Source organism: Trichoderma citrinoviride, assembly GCF_003025115.1.
Source record: "Trichoderma citrinoviride strain TUCIM 6016 unplaced genomic scaffold BBK36scaffold_3, whole genome shotgun sequence".
NCBI lineage: Eukaryota > Fungi > Ascomycota > Sordariomycetes > Hypocreales > Hypocreaceae > Trichoderma > Trichoderma citrinoviride.
The window spans coordinates 1,323,560-1,341,536 of record NW_020194711.1 but is presented as its reverse complement, the minus strand read 5'-3'; the positions used below and the strand labels follow the sequence as shown (position 1 = coordinate 1,341,536).

General features: G+C 53.1%; 5 protein-coding genes across 5 annotated transcripts; 4 read left to right on the top strand and 1 right to left on the bottom strand.

Annotated features, from left to right (window-relative positions):
• Window positions 1–572: 572 nt before the first annotated feature.
• BBK36DRAFT_1157066 (hypothetical protein) lies at window positions 573–1,551 on the top strand (the record flags this gene model as incomplete). Its single annotated transcript, XM_024893985.1, has 2 exons — window positions 573–1,006; window positions 1,140–1,551. 2 exons carry the CDS (start codon window positions 573–575, stop codon window positions 1,549–1,551), a joined length of 846 nt encoding a protein of 281 aa, XP_024752142.1.
• A 440-nt stretch (window positions 1,552–1,991) lies between these two features.
• On the bottom strand, window positions 1,992–5,543 carry BBK36DRAFT_1112594 (hypothetical protein; the record flags this gene model as incomplete). The annotated part of the gene is made up of 2 exons (XM_024889819.1): window positions 1,992–2,312; window positions 2,388–5,543. The coding sequence occupies 2 exons, from the start codon at window positions 5,541–5,543 to the stop codon at window positions 1,992–1,994; spliced, it is 3,477 nt and encodes a 1,158-aa protein (XP_024752141.1).
• Window positions 5,544–9,137: 3,594 nt separating this feature from the next.
• Window positions 9,138–10,970, top strand: BBK36DRAFT_1113329 (hypothetical protein; the record flags this gene model as incomplete). The annotated part of the gene is made up of 3 exons (XM_024889899.1): window positions 9,138–9,250; window positions 9,335–10,818; window positions 10,894–10,970. The coding sequence occupies 3 exons, from the start codon at window positions 9,138–9,140 to the stop codon at window positions 10,968–10,970; spliced, it is 1,674 nt and encodes a 557-aa protein (XP_024752140.1).
• Window positions 10,971–11,684: 714 nt separating this feature from the next.
• On the top strand, window positions 11,685–13,011 carry BBK36DRAFT_17839 (hypothetical protein; the record flags this gene model as incomplete). Its single annotated transcript, XM_024897847.1, has 3 exons — window positions 11,685–12,087; window positions 12,181–12,776; window positions 12,955–13,011. The coding sequence occupies 3 exons, from the start codon at window positions 11,685–11,687 to the stop codon at window positions 13,009–13,011; spliced, it is 1,056 nt and encodes a 351-aa protein (XP_024752139.1).
• Window positions 13,012–14,517: 1,506 nt separating this feature from the next.
• BBK36DRAFT_168131 (Isopropylmalate/homocitrate/citramalate synthase) lies at window positions 14,518–17,586 on the top strand. The gene is made up of 15 exons (XM_024897795.1): window positions 14,518–14,571; window positions 14,607–14,712; window positions 14,795–14,913; window positions 15,005–15,041; window positions 15,096–15,160; window positions 15,221–15,263; window positions 15,347–15,946; window positions 16,010–16,034; window positions 16,086–16,149; window positions 16,213–17,110; window positions 17,182–17,292; window positions 17,344–17,371; window positions 17,406–17,453; window positions 17,474–17,515; window positions 17,546–17,586. Exons 3-11 carry the CDS (start codon window positions 14,906–14,908, stop codon window positions 17,290–17,292), a joined length of 1,851 nt encoding a protein of 616 aa, XP_024752138.1. The 5' UTR covers window positions 14,518–14,571; window positions 14,607–14,712; window positions 14,795–14,905; the 3' UTR covers window positions 17,344–17,371; window positions 17,406–17,453; window positions 17,474–17,515; window positions 17,546–17,586.
• Window positions 17,587–17,977: the final 391 nt, after the last annotated feature.

The following is a 17,977-nucleotide window of genomic DNA, read 5'->3' as shown; positions in this document are numbered from 1 at the left end:
GCTCAGCACCACCACAGCTAAAGTAAATAACGAGAGAGATTGATGCCAACTACTTACCTATATTCTTATATAAAATTACTCCGCATTTGCTATTTCTGTTTGATATTTGCCGCAATCTTTCACAGTGTTCCATGTGATGCCGTCCAATCGTATCGTCCAAAGCAGCGACATGTCGTTGAATCAAGCTCGCACCCGTGTCACTGCCCCCACTGCCCTAAGTCAGCCAGCTCCTGTCGCGCAGCTACAAGCTCCCGCTATTGGCCAGCCGCTAACTGACTTTGTACATCCAGGACAGGGGTCGCAGTGAGGGGCAGCGCGCCTGCCGCTGCTAGTCTGTGCTTTGTTCTCCGCCAGCTGCAGCTCCTCCTGACAGCCACCAGCACCACCAGCCTTATGCGCCAAAAAAAGAAGACGAGACACAGAATAATCATAGGGCTGTCACCGGCGACTGACAATTGACAAACTCTTCAACTGGCTGACCTTGACCTCACTTCTTTATACCCGCTGCCGCTTGCTTCCACGACCTCAGTCACGCCCTCCAGCTCAGGTTTGATTCACCGCCGCCGCCTGTCATGGAAGAATCATCACCATCTGCCGCCGCGGCTGTCCGTCCGCTGCGCATCGTCGCCGTCGCGTCCTTCGTCCCGTCCTTTGCCCTAAGCATTGCCCATGGAGTCCTGTCGCATAAGGCCGTTCCAGCTGTTGGCCTGGTGCCCCAAGCCGTCTCTGTCGCCACCTCGATCGCGCTTCTCCGCTCCAGCGCCAGCGCCAACCCCAGCGGCCAAGGCGCCGAGCCCGACGTCGAGTCCATCGACTCTGCCGGCAGCAACAGCAGCGCCTTTTCTGTCCGCGCCTTTCTCACGCATCCCATCACCGTCTTTGTCCACGATGTCATTCTTGCTACCTCCCTCATGGTCGTCCTCGTCTTCACCTGGACCCATCACGGCCACTCGGCCTCGCTCAGTATGCTGGCTGCTTATGCTACGCTGCCTATCTTGACGAGCTTGTAAGTACATGTGCCGCTTCCCCCCACACCCCTCTGAAGAGCTGGATGGATGTGTGGTCCCTGCTCCAAAGACTTCCGTATCTGGCTCCTTGCATGCCGGTGGCTGAAGAATTAATTAACATGCTCCATGCAGCTTCTGCCACCTCTTCGCCGCGGCCCTGGCCGTCTACCAAGGGCTCGCTATTCACGGCCTCTTACAGTGGGTTGCCTGGCAGATTCTTCCTCCGAGTTGTCCCAACTGCGAGCACCACTTGCGACCCACGTCACTGCCCGAGATCCCCTGGTTCCAGAACATTAAGAGTTTGAACTTGGGTCTAAGATTTCCGTGGCGTCGTAGTGATGACGCGCCATTGCTCGCCCCGTTGCTGGCAGAAGACGACCCTGAGCGCTATCGCGACGACCCCGAAGACGACCAGACCACGCCGCAGCCCGAGGCGGTCGAGGTGCGACCGAAGAGGACTCGTAAGACCAAAGCCACTCCCGCACCATCTGACGAAGCCTCGGAGACCGACCAGCCTGGGGACTCGTCTATGAGAGATGACTAACCGAGGCCAAGGACAACTGTTTTGATACCATCAAAAGCTTTGCTTTGCACTTAAACCTGCTCTCAAGACTGTGATGAATATCTTCCCGGTGTCGCTGTCATGTCATTGCGTCTGCATCTACGTCTACGCTTCACATATCTTTTTATCACACGCGTGTATTTCTTTCTGACAGGGAACCCTCTTGGAGTACAATTCGTTTGAAGGAGTCATTATTATCTCAACGTATCATTAGACTGGCCACAGTCATTACATCATTAGACCGTCGTCCTTTGCTTATAAATACATGATATCCGCTCCTTTGCCTGAGCTGCATTTTATTACACTTCAGTTTCGACTCCGGCTTCCTTGCTCTTGTGATCGAGCATGCCGCTAACACTGCTTTCAACCTTGTCCACTTGATGCTTCATCCATTTCGCCGTCCGAGGCGCCTACACCAGCAGTTAGCTTTCTGTTCCTCGTAGCCTATATGTAAAGTCTCTTACCTTCCACTGCATAAGGCCTCGATGCTGTCTGTGCAGGGATTTGTCTCTCCGCTTGTAGTCTCGTACTTGGTCAATGGGACCCTGCTTATGCCCGGGACTGCCATCTGGGACATATTCGTCCTCATCGGAGCTATCGCTGTCACTCGAAATTTCCTCGTCCACAATCCCCGCGGCCTTTTCCATCTCATCGTCCCTGAGATTGTCTCTTGCAGCATCGATGACTTCGACCACCTCTCGGAGCTGCTCGCTACTGTTGGCCCATTTTGAATGCGCAGCGCCCTGTAAAGAGATGTCAGTGGAATTCTGTCCTCATTGTCTTTAGTAGTACGGAGTGTCCAGGGTGAGTCAACTTACCATGCCTGGATAGAATGTGACCTTGAGCTTGAGAGTCCCGATCCTTTCGCCACATTGGTCCAAGCAGCACGATGTAGCTCTGTTGAAATCGCCTTTCCAGATTGGCAGCTCCAGTGCCGTTTCTTCTCCGTCCGGAATGTCTTTCAGCCAGCAGACGCTAAAAGCCACAATTTCCTTGCCCAAAAGTTTCTTGTCCTTGAAAGCAATAGACAAGCAGCTGGCGTACCTGGTCTGCACGGCAAGATTGATAGGCCGCTCTTTGCTCGCAGCCCACGTCGCCTCATCGGATCCTCGAGAGTACATCTTGGCGGAGCTGATGTCGGTTTTCAGCTTCAGTTTCGCATGTCGCAGATCTTCTGGGCAGTCTGAACTCGTTACGACGGGCTGCACGTTGACGGTGCCATACTGCCAGCCGAGGAGACTGCGTGGAGCCTGAAGCTGGACGCTGCGCCAGACCATGGACAGTCGAATCTTTCCATAGCCGATGCCTCCAGAAATGGGCCAGAATCCGTTCCTCTGCGAGCGATTCTTGAACACCTCGCGTAGAGGTAGATGGACGATGCCCAGTAACGGGTCATCCTCGTGCAGCCTAGCATCTCTCACAGCGACGTAGACTTCGCAGGACTTCCAGTCTCGAATGAAGCGCTCGCAGCTTGCATTGAAGAAGGGCTTTGTGTTTTGGGGCTTGGTTCGCGTTCTGTAGGTCTTCTTATGATTGATGATGACAGTGCAATATGCGCTCGGGAGACCCTCCCCAGCCTCTTCGTCGCTCGCATTTCCATCCTTGTCGTTCGGATCCTTACTCAACTTCTGAACTTCGAGCCCGGTGATGTTGTGAATTTGCAAGCTAAAGATGCCGCTTGGATAGTCGTCTGGCGGCGGTGCCGAAATGATCATTGCGTCTTGTTCCGACTTCATCTCCTGCGTCTTCATCTGCTCCAGCTCTCCATTATCGTGATCCGTCGATGACTCTTTCAGCATGGCTTCTCGGAGCTTCCGGTCGCAGCTCTTGCTGACCTTTTCTTCGAGCTGCTCCATTGATCGAATCTCCGGGTCATGAGTCTGCTGCTCGAATTGGCATTTTTGGATCCTTGCTTTTGAGAAATAGCCAACGCTCCATTCGAGCTTCCCGGGCATATCCTCGCCAGATTTGAGTGCTCGGAAGCCATCTGTACGATGCCACATGCGCCCGTTGGCCTCATCCCTTTGCATCAGCTCTTTGAGATCCACCTCAATCCGCCCAAGGTCGTCATCCGCCGTGAACCGGTCAGAGTCCCAAAGCTGAATGCGCAGTCGTTCGTCAATGTTGAGTTCTTCGGGGGTGACCAACACAAAGCACGTCTCGTTCCAATACGGTTCCATTTCGGCCTGTAGAATGCGCGTGCTCCAGATGACCTTGCCAAACTTCGCCCATCCAACGGACACGTATGGATCTGATGCGGAATCTTTGACAAGTGGCATGCCAGAATCTCCCATCTTGAATTCGTATCCACGCTTGATGTGAACCATGATAACACCCTTTGCGTACGTGTCCTTCTTGAAATCATCGCCAGCAATCAATTCCTTGAGATTCAATGTGAGACTCTTGGGTGCGACATATTGGGCCATTGCCGCATCGACAGCTGACTGCACGAAATTGCTGATGAAAGGCACGTCCATGATGTTCAGTCCATGCTTATTCAGAGGAACACAGCTCAAGTCGATTTTTGGTTGGCCGAGGAGTGTCAGGGTACACAGGTCGAAGAAGGGAGGATCAGGGGTCAGCTGAAGACGCAGCCTCACGGTGCCAACTGCGCCTTGCAAATCAACCCAAACGGGAACCTTGATATTTCCAGGAAGGTAAAAGGCCAAGTAGAGGTGCATATCTTTGCTTCGCTCCTTGAAGGACTTGCTGGTAGACCGTGTCCTGTAGGCGAAGGCAACCTCCAGGTTGATGAAGTCGCCTTCCTCCGCCTCCATGCCCCGTGAAACGGATTGATCGCTTTCGCTATCCGCATCATCTTCCTCTCCAAGGCTCGTATTGCTGCGTTTCTTTTGTTCTTGATCGGACATGACCTTGCCGTCCTCGCTTACGGCCTGTGCAGCTGCTCCAGTAGGCAACCATCGAATCCCAAGGATACGCATCGATTCGCTGCCTTGCCCTATGTCCTCGACACTGACCATGCGCACCATTTTCGGCAAAGAAGCCTGCATGACATCCTCCAGCATATCTGCCAGACTGGAGAATAGATCGGGGTTGATGAGCGGCCACACGGAGCTGAGCAAGGAGTTGAGCCACAGAGTCGTCTCTCTTTCGTGTTTATTGGCCTGCTTCTCCATCTGCCGACGCTGCGAGCGCCAGATCTCGTCCTGGATGGCGTCGTCGACTTTCTTCGCTGTCCAGTCTCTTACACCGAGTATCAGGACACAGAATGCGCCTGCGCCCGCAGCAACCAGGGCAAGCCACGGTAACGTCCTTTTAGCGGCAGACTTCCATCCTTGATCTTGATGGGCGTCTATGAGCATCACCTCGCGAATCATGCAGGTCACCACGAAGATGCCGCATGCACCAGCCAGTGAAATCACAAATCCGTGGCTGCTTGCGCGACCGACTTCCTGGCGCAGGAGATCGAGATCGGGCGGCGGGAACTGGTCCATCAACGCCTGATGCTTCTCTTGCGAATGGCCTTGCTCTTTGCGAAGTTCGGTCTCCGACTTGTCCTTTTCTTCGAAGCCCGAGGTTTTCTTGGACTGTTCAAACGGATCCTCGTTCACGTCCAATTCTTTCAGAGCACTGTCTGTGAAGTCGTGTATCTTTACAGACAGATGAGTTACCGGATCTGTAACCTCACGCTCTGCCCTTTCTTTCTCTGATTTTTTCTTCTTTAATTTTTGTGGATTGAGTGCTTCGGGGTCGACTTCCGAGGTGTCCTGTATAGGGTTGTCGCTCTCTGACTGAGAAGCTTCCGGTTCGTCATCCTGACTTCGATCGCCCCCGATTTCTTCCTGGGAAGGCTGCTCTTCATGGATGGCATCTGCATTGTTGTTGTTGTCTAGGGCATTCTGCTGCCTCTCCTCTTTCTCCTCCTTGTACTTTCCAATGGTCGGGATCGGGTGTCGTTCGCTGTAGGGAGTTTCATAGTGCCGGGCATGTTCGACATCTTCCTTGCCAGCCATGGTGACGCTTGGGAGTTGATCAAACCACGTGTGTGCACATTGAACGGAAATCAATGAAAGACGGCAATCATTTCACCAAGTTGTTCAATCAAAGATGTTTTATAGCAATCGAGATTCCTATGTAGTAACTGGTCTCACTTGCCCAGTTTCTTGATGACGGCACTGCGATGGCCATCGTTCGATCCGAGCTTGGGATTATCACAACTACGTCATGCGCATCCAAACACGGGCAACCCCACACGGCAGCACGGTGTTGAACTGGGCAAGTGCGCTGTGGCATCGCATTCATTACGTTGGCCGCGCTGCTCAGTGGCCACTGCCGAGACAACCAGAAAAAGACAGCGAACGGCGATTGGCCTTTAAGCGACGTTTTGCTGGCAACGGAACGTCATAACATTCATGCGCTGCTTCACTGCCAGGCCGCACGGCTGCATTCACCCATAGCAAAATCCGGCCAAGATCCTCCGTGTGGTACGAGGAGCAATTGGGAAGGGAGCAGCGCCAAGTCACTGCGGAGAGCACCAAAACAAGCACCAACCGCCACTTGTCGCCCCTACGAAGGAACTGCACCCGGCAAAGGCCATTGATGGCATGCCCTAACCCGCCTGATTTGCATGCTCGTCGTCCGCCAAAGGAGGCCATTTTCGCCCAGTGCCGATGCTGCCCTGATCGTCGTCGAATCGACAGGCGCCCCTACTCGAACAGTATCAGCGTTGTGGACCGGTTGGAACCCGCTGGACTAGTTGCAGATTTGAGGGTGTCGGGGTGGTCCAGGAGCTTGTCGCTTGTCTTGCTTGTTCAGTCGACGTCGAATGGGTTCCAACGAGCATCGGGCCGTGTTTTGCTTTCTGCCGCACGAAGACGTGACGCTTCTCGAGCTTCCATTCTCTTACACGCTATATCCGGTTTTGTGCCCTCCGTGTTCGGGTTTCTCATCAAGAGCAGAGCTGCCTGAGTTGTGGCCTGCACTCGTAGCAATTCGCAGCATTTCGGCGGTCGAGACGTCTGGGGAAAAGGTTGGTGGCTCAAGATTCGCAAAACAGAGAAACAAATCAATTTAAAGGATGCGAAATGCATCGTTTTATAGCCAAACTGCTGGATCCAGCCACGTGAGAGAAGTGCAGTTTCGCGAAGAAAAAATCGTACGATTCTTTCATCATAGCATGAATGTTTCCCTCAGATGTCTCGATGCTACGTCTGCCATTGCAAACAAGCCGCCTCTCATGCCGGCCAGGCCCTGCAGGGACCAAAACACCAACAACACAGGGGCTACCAAAGGGCTCGGATGGATGGGGCCGCAGGAGCTGGGCTAAGATATCTACGGGGTCGAAAGAGGACAAGGCCGGAGCGAAGCCATACCCAAAACTCCTTCGTTCAGGTCCCGTGCGTGAAAGTGACAGGGCGTCTATCTATCACGACCGCTAATGTTTTAGGTTGCTATTGCTGCTCGTTTCAGTTGAAGGTAAGGTATTACTAACAAGATTAATATTTGGTGAAGACCACCATCTCCAGCAAGACGAGGCGAAGACTGGCAAGGAGGGAAAGAAATCCAGCAGAACCTGGCTAGAATCTTCCATTAGAAGCCAGTCGCAGTCAATGCTGTGTTGGACCATACAGGAGGAAGATCTCCAAGTATGTTGGCTAGTATATTAACGGAGTAATATATTGCTTGTGAGGAAGAGGGACGAGATGCTGGGAGCCGCCAACCTGGGCCACACCAAACAGACGGATGCGTAGCCACATTCAGGATTTCCTTGATTGGGAGGATTTTGATAGGTAGATGAGAATACGGCTAGATTGATCCGTAATACTCAATACCAAATGCGGAAGCCAGCCACCAATGATCCTCGAGACCCTGCCCATATCGTCAACCAACAGCCGGGAGTTTATTCGCCAAATCAAGCTTAATAATTGCGGATGGACGGCCTTGGCGAGAATCCCATCGACTGATTAAGAGGCGCTGCCGTTACAGCATGGACACATGGTTCGATTTGACAGCTCCGTCATCCGTCCAACAGCCGACATCATCAGATAGGCTGTTTGATGTTGGGCCAAGGTCGCAGATCGAGTGCTGCGAAGCAAGCCAGCCTCGTGGCACGTCCCTTGAGCACAGAGTGCTTGCACACCAGACGAGCCGGGGGTCGCGCGAGCCTTTTAGCAGTCCGTCACCGTGCAGCTTGGCTCAGGGGACACAAATCGATTATCTTGTTGGCCAGCCATCTTGCGTTTTAAGCGCCGAGCCCAGGGCCCGTTGCCCCATTGGGCCTGGCACCGCGCCTTGCCGGACCCTGGCGCTCTGCGACAGACCAGTCACAGCGCATCTGGGGCCTCCACGACAGATGCGAGGACGCAGGTGGTCGGCGGCTTCGATGTGATGGCTGATGTTTTCGACGGCTCGTCCAGCTATTTATGGGATTCCCAGCAGCAGCTCGAGGCATGGCAGCATCCCAGGAGCGGGGGAAACCTGGATGGCGGGCATCTAGGGCCTGCAGGTGACGTGAAGTCAGCGTCCAATCCAGGTACAGCTTGGGCATCGTGCGTGGTGTTTCTTTGACCGGCCTGCATCTTGACCTAATACATACTTGTACCACCGGGGCCGCCCATTCTGTCCTGATTCTTGCACCTCCTCCGCCTCTGTTGCATCTGCAATCTCCAGAGCATCTCTTTCGTCAGATTACCCGGGCTCTTCTGTTGAAACATTGCAGAATAGGCTCGTCTCGAACGCTCAAACACACACGCCCCCAGCAGCCACTCCCCTGGGCGCCGCCCCAAAAAGCCCCCCTGAACCAGCGCCCGAAACGCCGCTACAGCAGCCCTCGGCCAGCTCTCTCACACTCGCCGTCGCACAATCCGCACGACAGTCTCACTTTTGCGCCGCAGTTCTTCGTTGTCGACTCCTCTCACCACCAAAATTTGCAGTGTTGGTACCTCGTCCCTGGCCTGGCGTCTGCTGCAGCGCTGGAGGCTGCCGGCCCGCGAACCCTCGCTGCGTCGTTAGGCGGATCTCTTCACTGCTACAGGGGCCTAGAGTTTCAAGCTACAGGGAACCTCTACATCCGAACAGCCTTGGAACCTTGGAGGGAAAGAACTTGGAGCCCATCAGTTCGGATCATTCCACCCTCCGCGACCAGGCGCCGTCTTTATCACCGCCTGACTCCCATATTCTTGGCTTCTTCTCTTCCCTTCTCCCTTCAGCTGTCAGGCGGGCCGAAAAAAAGCAGCCATTTTCTTTTTCATTTCTCTTCTGTGGACGTCCTTCAATCCTCTGCTGGCTCAGGTCATTCTTTTGCTTGTATTATCTTAATCACCACCTTCGTTTCCCAGCGACTCCGATTTTGGCTCGACCATTTCTTGTTTCTCTTCTTCCTTGAACGTCCAACTCGAGGTGGATCTAAAGCCGACATATCAGAGCTTGAGGATTGGTGATCTTGGAAAAGTAAAAGGAGGACAGCATTTTGTTTGGAGCCAGAGGATTGCTTGCATAATCTCAAGGGCGTCTCGTCTTAATATTCCAGCACTGTCGCGGGCGACACTTATCATTTTCAGGGCTTCAACTATCAAGAGGAGGAATTCCGAACCCGAAACCACCCCAAGATGGCCGGCCAACTTGGATACGGTGAACTGATCCGCAAGCAGTTCACCGCCCAAAAGCTCTTTTTTCACTTTCTGTTCTGGACATTTCATTTTGGCATTTTTGCTTATGGATGGTGAGCTTGTCTTATACACCGAGCGAACGATTCCGCTTCGGCTTGAGGCAGGGAAAGCAGTCTTGATACTAACATTATCGCCAGGTACAAACAGGCTGCCGATCCGAGACTGGCGGGTCTGAACACACTCAAGTACTCAGTATGGATCTCACGAGGTGCCGGTCTGGTGCTCAGCGTCGACTGCATGCTCATCCTGCTGCCCGTCTGCCGAACTATTATGCGCTGGATTCGACCCAAGATTCGCTTCCTGCCCCTCGATGAGAATCTGTGGATGCATCGCCAGCTTGCCTACTCGATGCTGTTCTTCGCCATCTGCCACACGTCTGCCCACTATGTCAACTTCTACAACGTCGAGAAGAACCAGATCCGCCCCGTCACCGCCCTGCAGATTCACTACGTGCAGCCCGGCGGCATCACTGGCCACGTTATGCTCCTCTGCATGCTGCTCATGTATACCACTGCTCATGCCCGAATCCGTCAGCAATCCTTCGAGACCTTCTGGTACACGCATCATTTGTTCATCCCCTTCTTCCTCGCGCTCTACACCCATACCGTTGGTTGCTTCGTCCGCGATACAGCCGACGGCTTCTCGCCATTCGCCGGTGAGCAGTACTGGTCGCACTGCATTGGTTATCTCGGATGGCGTTGGGAGCTTTTCACCGGAGGCTTCTACTTGATTGAGCGTCTGTATCGCGAGGTTCGTGCCCGCCGCGAGACCAGAATCACTCGTGTCATCCGCCACCCCTATGACGTTGTCGAGATCCAGTTCAACAAACCTTCCTTCAAGTACAAGGCCGGCCAGTGGTTGTTCCTCCAGGTGCCCTCCATCTCAAAGTACCAGTGGCACCCTTTCACCATCACGTCGTGCCCTTTTGACCCCTATGTCTCCGTCCACGTCCGTCAGGTTGGTGACTTCACCAAGCAGCTGGGTGACGCTCTTGGTGCTGGTGCCGCTCAAGCCAAGTTTTACGACGGCGTCGACCCCATGGGTATGTACGAGGTCGCTCTGCAAAACGGCCAGCAGATGCCTGCTCTGCGCATCGACGGCCCCTACGGAGCTCCGGCCGAAGACGTGTTTGAGAACGAAATTGCCGTCCTCATCGGAACTGGTATCGGCGTCACTCCCTGGGCGTCTATCCTGAAGAACATCTGGCATCTCCGCAACTCTCCCAACCCTCCTACTCGTCTTCGCCGTGTTGAGTTTATCTGGGTGTGCAAGGATACTGGCTCTTTTGAATGGTTCCAGACGCTTCTGTCTTCTCTGGAGGAACAGTCCAACGAAGCTGCTCGTGTCCCTGGCAGCTCCGGCGTTGAATTCCTCAAGATCCACACCTATCTTACCCAGAGGCTGGATATGGACACTGCCCAGAACATTGTGCTGAACAGTGTCGGTGCCGATATGGATCCCCTTACTGAGCTCAAGTCACGGACCCAGTTCGGCCGACCCAACTTCTCCCGCCTGTTCAGGACTATGCGTGATGGAATCCTCGACAGGACATATCTCGGCGGTTTGGAGGGAAGCACGAAGACGACTGTTGGTGTCTACTTCTGCGGCCCTTCTGTTGCAGGTAAGCTTTCATGGTCTCTAGTACATTGCTCTTGAAGACCCTTTGCGCTAACATCACCTTTCTCTCCCTCTCTAGCTCGTGACATTAAGACTGCTTGCAAGGCTGCTACGGCACGCGAAGTCGAGTTCCGCTTCTGGAAGGAGCACTTTTAATCTACGAAACCACAGAAATCTTACCGAATTTCCTCTATATACCAGACAATACCAAGTTTCTTTTTTGTTCTTCCCCTGTTTCATATTCAAAGGATTGACGTCAAGTTTGATGGTACTGTGAACCCTGTAGGAGTTCAAGTCTATGGGAGCGCGAATAGCCACTTTCAGTCTATCAGTCGAAAGGGGGCAGCAGCAGCATGGGTTTGCGGACGGCCAGTTGCATTTTGTTGAAATTCAGACATGTGTTCTCATGACGAATTGCTTTTAATAACAGAGCCTCAAAGGCTGACTTTATGCCTCTCAATGTTTCATCTCTACACCAACAAGGATTTTGTGTTCAATGTGTGCACAAACCTTTCATATGACAATGCATTGAACAGATGCCACAACAATGAAAGAACCACACCCATTTGGTTATTGATACAACACATCTCTTGACAAGGGAAAGCATCTGCACGTGAAAGGCACTGTCTTCAGAAAGTTGCCAACAGACCCTAAGGATTCACAGCATAAGTAGATGCAGACTGACCGCTAGTCTGACATGTCACCGAGCATCACCACATCTATAAGGGGATTCGCCTGCATCTGAACCCCCTTCTTCCCTTGCTTTCATCGCAACCTGTACAGCCTCCCGCAGGACCTGAGCCTAGGACTTCTTCCATGATGCCAACCAGCCAGAGATCCAGACGACACAACAGCAGTCTCTCCGCAAAAATGCCTCATCAACTCCCCCCAACCCAGCGTAAACTCCCCTTCTCCTCGCTCCTAGAAAGCATCCCCGACGAAAGCCACGAAAAGACGTTCGCGATGCTTCATGCCGAAATCACCAATTTCATCAAAAAAGGCATCGGCAAGAGGGTTGCCAGCACAAGCAAATCGCTATGGACGTTGAAGCACCCTGCAGAGTTCCTGAGCCTTGCGACCACGGTCGCTCGACCGGGTGCTGACGGAAACTGGGAGAAGCTGCTTTGGTCGCGATCGTATCGATGTGCTCTTTTGACGGGCGTGGTGATGATGCTTCTTGAGAAACACGTCTTTTCGGATCTTTTGTTTGGGGCTGGGCTGGAGCAGGCGGAGGTGCTGCGGATGGAGGACAGTTCCATGCTTAACGTTGAAGGTAAGTGAAAAAGCAATGGGGATACTCCTGGTGATTTCGAGCTCTCTGTTCTTAAAAGGCCTTTCGCTAACAATGAATGTGCGAAACATGCAGGCTTCCGACGTACGGGCCTTCGTGCAGACACCAACCGAGTCTACCTCGAAGCTACAGGCGGCATCCCTCCCCTCTTCTGGAAACGCGTAGACAGCGTCACTGCTCAAATCACGGAACTCCTGTCACCTCTCTCCGCAGCCGTTGGAGGAGAGATCGTGTCGTCATCCTCGTATCAAGCCCTGCATGACATTGTTGCACTTGCAGGTTGGCTCAACATCGCGATGCGAGTTTCTCCCAAGATTACGACTTTCGAATGGGTCAAGCCCGGCGAGGCATACCGACACGGCTTTCTCTCCATCGGAGAGGACAAACAGACGAGCACAGTCTCCTCGGAGAGCCATCATCGAGTCCGCGCCCGCGTCATGATCTCTACGACACCGAAAATCACGCGATACGTGCGCTCCAGCAAGGGCTTCTTCTGGGGCACGGAGACGTACGAGGTGATGAAGCCGCATGTGTTCACATACACGGGGTACTTCAGGGACTGGGAGGACAGCGCCGGTGGTGCGCTGCAGGGTCACGTCCGCAGCAGGCTGTTTTCGTCTCCGATTCGGCTTTTGGCCCTGCTGGTGAATGTTGTGCGACTGCTGGCGTTGGTTTGTCTCGTGGGCGTGTTGGCATTGATGGTGTTTGGGGCTTGGCATTGCGTGCCTGGGACGTATCGCGAGATGATGCTTTTGCCGATTCGACTGTCCTTTCGGGGCTTGAAGTGGTGGCTGGGTGTGATTGCTCGACATGGGGAGGTGAATACGCGGTATAATGTTGTGAATACAGGTTGGTCTTGGACGGGGTAAGGGCTTATATCTGAGTCGGTCGTTTTCATTTATCTAGCAGCAGCGTGGACTGTACGCGAGTCTGGGAGGGAAAGGTAGGTGGCGTTTGGTGTTGTTGATGCCTTGGTAAGTGAGCACGCTGGTCATTTTGTCGCCAGGAGCATGGAGTTCTAAACGCTTTCAAATAATACTTTGCGCTGATTTAATGGATTTTCTTGCCGATTATTTCAAGGGGAAGGTGTTTGTCGCAGCTGCCATGTGAATGTTCACGGTGTTCAGCGTGACAAGATCACCAAGGTCAAAGACTTCAAGTTGTTTTTACCCCAGTCTCTATCCACCCTGAGTAGGTACCATGTCCTGGACTTCTCTTCACTCCAGCATCGATAATCCATTAAGTCGGCATCCGGTGATGTATTTTTGCTCCTTCTGATTATTATCTCCTTTGCTTTCTTTACAAGATTGATTAATTTGAAGTGTCGGAGGCAGGCTGCAGGGTAGGCTACTATGGAACTTGAAGGTGAGGCAATCTGTTAATGTGAGACATCCTGATACATATTGTGTCAAGTGTCAATATACGATTCAAGCAAAATGACCATATAATCAGTTGATTGAGGCAGTCGCTCCGGCGGTATGCTGATCAATGAGGAGAAATTGAGCTTCCCCATGCCACGCGCCTACTCCATCACTTGTTGCTTGCGACTGTCAACACCTCGAACGACTCCCTTCAGAATTACAGTCACATCTCAACTGTGATATCTCAGCCGCGAACTCAGCCGTAAAATCAGCCGCAAACTTGGCATCAATGTGTAGGCTTTGTTACGTGATGTGGTCATGGATCAGTGACGTGAGATAGTTGGCTGCATGCTATGACCAATGTCATGTATTGTCTTTGGAGATATTACCATACCACACAGCATGTGATGTCTCACGTAGACAAGTGTTGGAGACAGGTAAGTAGTAGAACAATTGTTGGTGCCTCCGCCCATGTCCCGCGTGTGTAGGTAAGAAATCGTCAAAGATTGCGAAGGCTCTCTTATTATGACCTGCCCATTTATACGTCACACTAAAGTATCTCATGTTTACACTACCGATTCTAGAACACAGCGCTCCCATCAATGCCGCAAAACTTCTAGTCTATAGCTGTGGCTACATTTCTCTTTGACAAGTTTGACAAGCCGTCACAGACCACATCACATCATAATGAGATGCGAGGCTTGGTCTATAGACGGAGACGGCGCTACGCCTTGTCGTCTCACCCAATCATTCTGACAAGCTAGACTGCCATCAGACCTCAATCAGTTACAACAATTCACAATTCGGGGGCCATGCCTCAGTCATGCAGAGGAGGTTAGTCGATACTGATCCATCATATTTGTTCAGGGTCTAGTAGTATCTCGAGTATAGTAAGACTCCAGACAGCCGCAACTCCAGCGTATCTCGAGTACCGACACGAAGCACCCTCTACCTCGTATAGAACTCGTAGACAAAGGCATGGCAACTGTGATAATAGTCCACCAGTCAAAGAAAGAAAACCTCATAACGTTAATGAGGCATTACTAAGTCTTCGAGGTCCGGCTGCCGGTCCGGTCTCCCAGTCTCGGGCGTCCGTGTTCGGAGCGTTGGACAAGATGAGTGGGGCCTCAGCCCCCACTCCCCACGAATAAGGCGCGGGCATTTGGCGATGCTGCGATTGGATAATGTGCACGGCGCCCTTCTTGCCTTGCAGGCCATCGACGTCGTTGTGTGACTCAAAACTTTTTCGACTCTTGCCCGCCGATCAAATCCATTTATACGTCGTCTCCTGTCCGCTCTCTCGCTGTCTTTTGGCGAGACAAGTTGTCTTTCTCTGTCGCAATTGGCACGGCAGCTCGTCCTGAATCGTTCGCACCAAAGATTCCCACCCCGCACCAACTGGGTCGTTTCCACGAGGCCGACGACGTCCCGCCGCTAAGATGCCCATGTACGTCTGAATGTTGCGCTCTTCAGCCATCAATCTGGCGAGTAATTCGAACAATTGCAGGTCGACTAACGTTCTCGTGCCTCGTCTACAGCCTCAAGGAGCCGTGGAAGAAGTACAAGCCCTTCAAGGCAAGCTTTACGTCCCTGCGCTCGCCGCTTTGACCCTCGACTAACCTGGTCTAGCCGTTGCATCTGCCAAACCGGCAATGGCCCGACAAGGTCATCGAGAAGGCCCCTCGCTGGCTGTCGTATGTCGCCCAATAGATCTACAATTTCAACGCACGAGGTGTTGCTAATACTGGCTGAAGCTCTTGTCTGCGTGATGGCAACCAGAGTCTGCCCGACCCGATGGTACGTTTTCCAAGTGTTTCAGTTACAAGAGCTGGCATCCCTACCTGTGTCTCGGAACTGACGTGTGCTGGTCAAACAAACAGAACGGCGAGGAGAAGTGGCGCTACTTCAAGATGCTGTGCGCCCTCGGCTACAAAGAGATTGAGGTCTCTTTCCCCTCCGCGTCTCAAATCGACTTCGACTTCACCCGCCGCCTGATCGAGACCCCCGGAGCCGTGCCGGACGATGTCTTCCTGCAGGTTCTCTCCCCGTGCCGACCCGACCTCATCCGCAGGACTGTAGAGTCAGTTCGCGGCGCGAAGAACGCAATCATCCACATCTACCTTGCGACAAGCGAGTGCTTCCGGCAGGTCGTCTTCGGCTACACGGAGGAGCAAACCCTGGAGCTTGCCGTGGAGTGCACCAAGCTGGTCAGGTCTCTGACCAAGGACGACCCCACAACTGCTGGAACCAACTGGCAGTTCGAGTTCTCGCCCGAATGCTTCTCCGACACAGACCCTGACTATGCCCTGAGAGTGTGCCGCGCTGTGAAGGCTGCGTGGGGCCCTGATGGCGCAGCTGGGGACCAGATCATCTTCAACCTGCCCGCTACGGTCGAGCTGTCAACACCGAACATTTACGCAGATTTGGTGGAGTACTTTAGTCGCAACATCGGGGACAGGGAGAGCGTGTGCGTGTCTCTGGTATGTGGAACCTTCTTTGTTTCTAGTTTCCTATGTCTCAGTCATGCTAACGGTCCTCGGTAGCACCCTCACAACGATCGTGGATGCAGTAAGTTGAGCCAATCATAGCGTATTGGATGCGGTCACTGACGTGGTACAGGTGTCGCAGCAGCAGAACTGGGCCAGATGGCGGGAGCTGACCGAGTAGAGGGCTGTCTGTTTGGGTTCGTCTTTTTGCTCGTCCTTGTCTTTGTGTGTGTCCTGAGACATCACTAACCCTCTCATAGCAACGGAGAGAGAACGGGTAACGTCGATCTCGTTACCTTGGCTCTTAACCTCTACACACAGGGCGTGAGCCCGCAGATCGACTTCTCCGATATGAACTCAGTCATCGAGGTTGTCGAATCCTGCACCAAGATCCCCGTTCACCCGCGTGCTCCCTACGGTGGTAGTCTGGTGTGTGCGGCCTTCTCGGGCAGCCATCAAGATGCCATCAAGAAGGGATTTCAGAACCGTGCTCGTCTCGGGCTCTCTAACGAAGACCCATGGGCCGGGATGCCCTACCTGCCCCTGGACCCCCAGGATATTGGCCGCAATTACGAGGCCATCATCCGCGTCAATTCGCAGTCTGGCAAGGGTGGAAGCGCCTTTATCCTGCACTCGAAGCTGCAGCTCGACCTCCCTCGCGGCCTTCAGGTTGCCTTCTCCAAGGTTGTCCAGCGCCGCGCCGAGGAGCTTGGACGTGAGCTGCTGGCCAGCGAGATCACGGATCTCTTCGAGGAAACTTACTTCCTCCGCGAAAACCCCCGCCTGAGCCTGGTTGATTATAGCATCAGCCCAGACCGATCACAATCTCCCATGCCCGCTGGATCAGGCAGGACTCAGGACACAAAGAGCTTGATTCGTATCTTTGAGGGCGTTATCCTCCTGGACGGTGTCGAATACAAACTGCGTGGTCGGGGTAATGGTCCCATCTCTAGCATGGCGGCTTCGCTGAAGGATGTCGGCATCGACCTTGACGTTCACGACTACAAGGAGCACGCCATTGGAGAGGGTCGTGGTGTGAAGGCGGCTTCCTATCTTGAATGCAAGCCTACGGGCAGCAAGCAGACGGTCTGGGGTGTTGGTATTCACGAAGACGTGGTATACAGCTCGCTGCTGGCCATGCTGAGCGCGGCAAGCAACGTAAGTTCTCATGCTCATGAAAGGTAGTACACAGTGAGTTGATGGCTGACGACGATTCTTTTTACCTGCAGTTCTTGACAAGCCGACCCACCAGCCCTCTGCTGAAACCTGTTGCGAACGGTGGACAAGAGACGCCCAGCAACATTGTCTCCGTTCTGGAGGAGAAAGTGAATGGGGCTTAAGGAAACTCAGAAGCGGAGGATAGGCTCTCTTTTCTTTTCCCTTTCGTATATCTAAAAGTTCTTGATTGCATTACCCCAAGCGAACCAACTGGCTTGGGGAAGTTTCCTTTCCGGGGAGTGGGCGACAGACATGACTATCATACGCACCTGAGGGCTGCGTAACGATTGTGGTCTCCACATCGACACAAAAACACAGCATCTAGGAGATTGGGCGTCATCCTTGCTGTTTTGTACCACAAGTTTTGTATCTACCTAGCTGTAACAACAAAAATTCACAACCTTAGCCCGAAGCTGATTACAAGCTCTCTATATGAGCTGTCCATTGGCGAGGAGAGGTGATCAAGCAGCTCAGCTAGACGCAGCCCCTGATTGCTAACTAACCCAGCAGATTCGTATTTTGAAGAGGCTGGTGATGCTCGAGTCTGTTACAAACCCACAGGTGGCTGGATGGTGGCTGGTGGCTGAGGCCCGCGGCTTGATCAGAAGTGGGAGCTAGCAGTAATAAGACAAAGCCGAGATGGCGTTGAACGGCTCATGGCTACTGTGGGGACGCAGCTCCTGTTCGGCCCAGCCCGCAGGTGCTAAAATGGAACTGGATGAAGTTGGTAATAACAAAGACACGGAAAAGCAGGTTGATGAGAGTCGGTGTAATATCAATGAATAGCCAAATCAATCTCGTATTAGT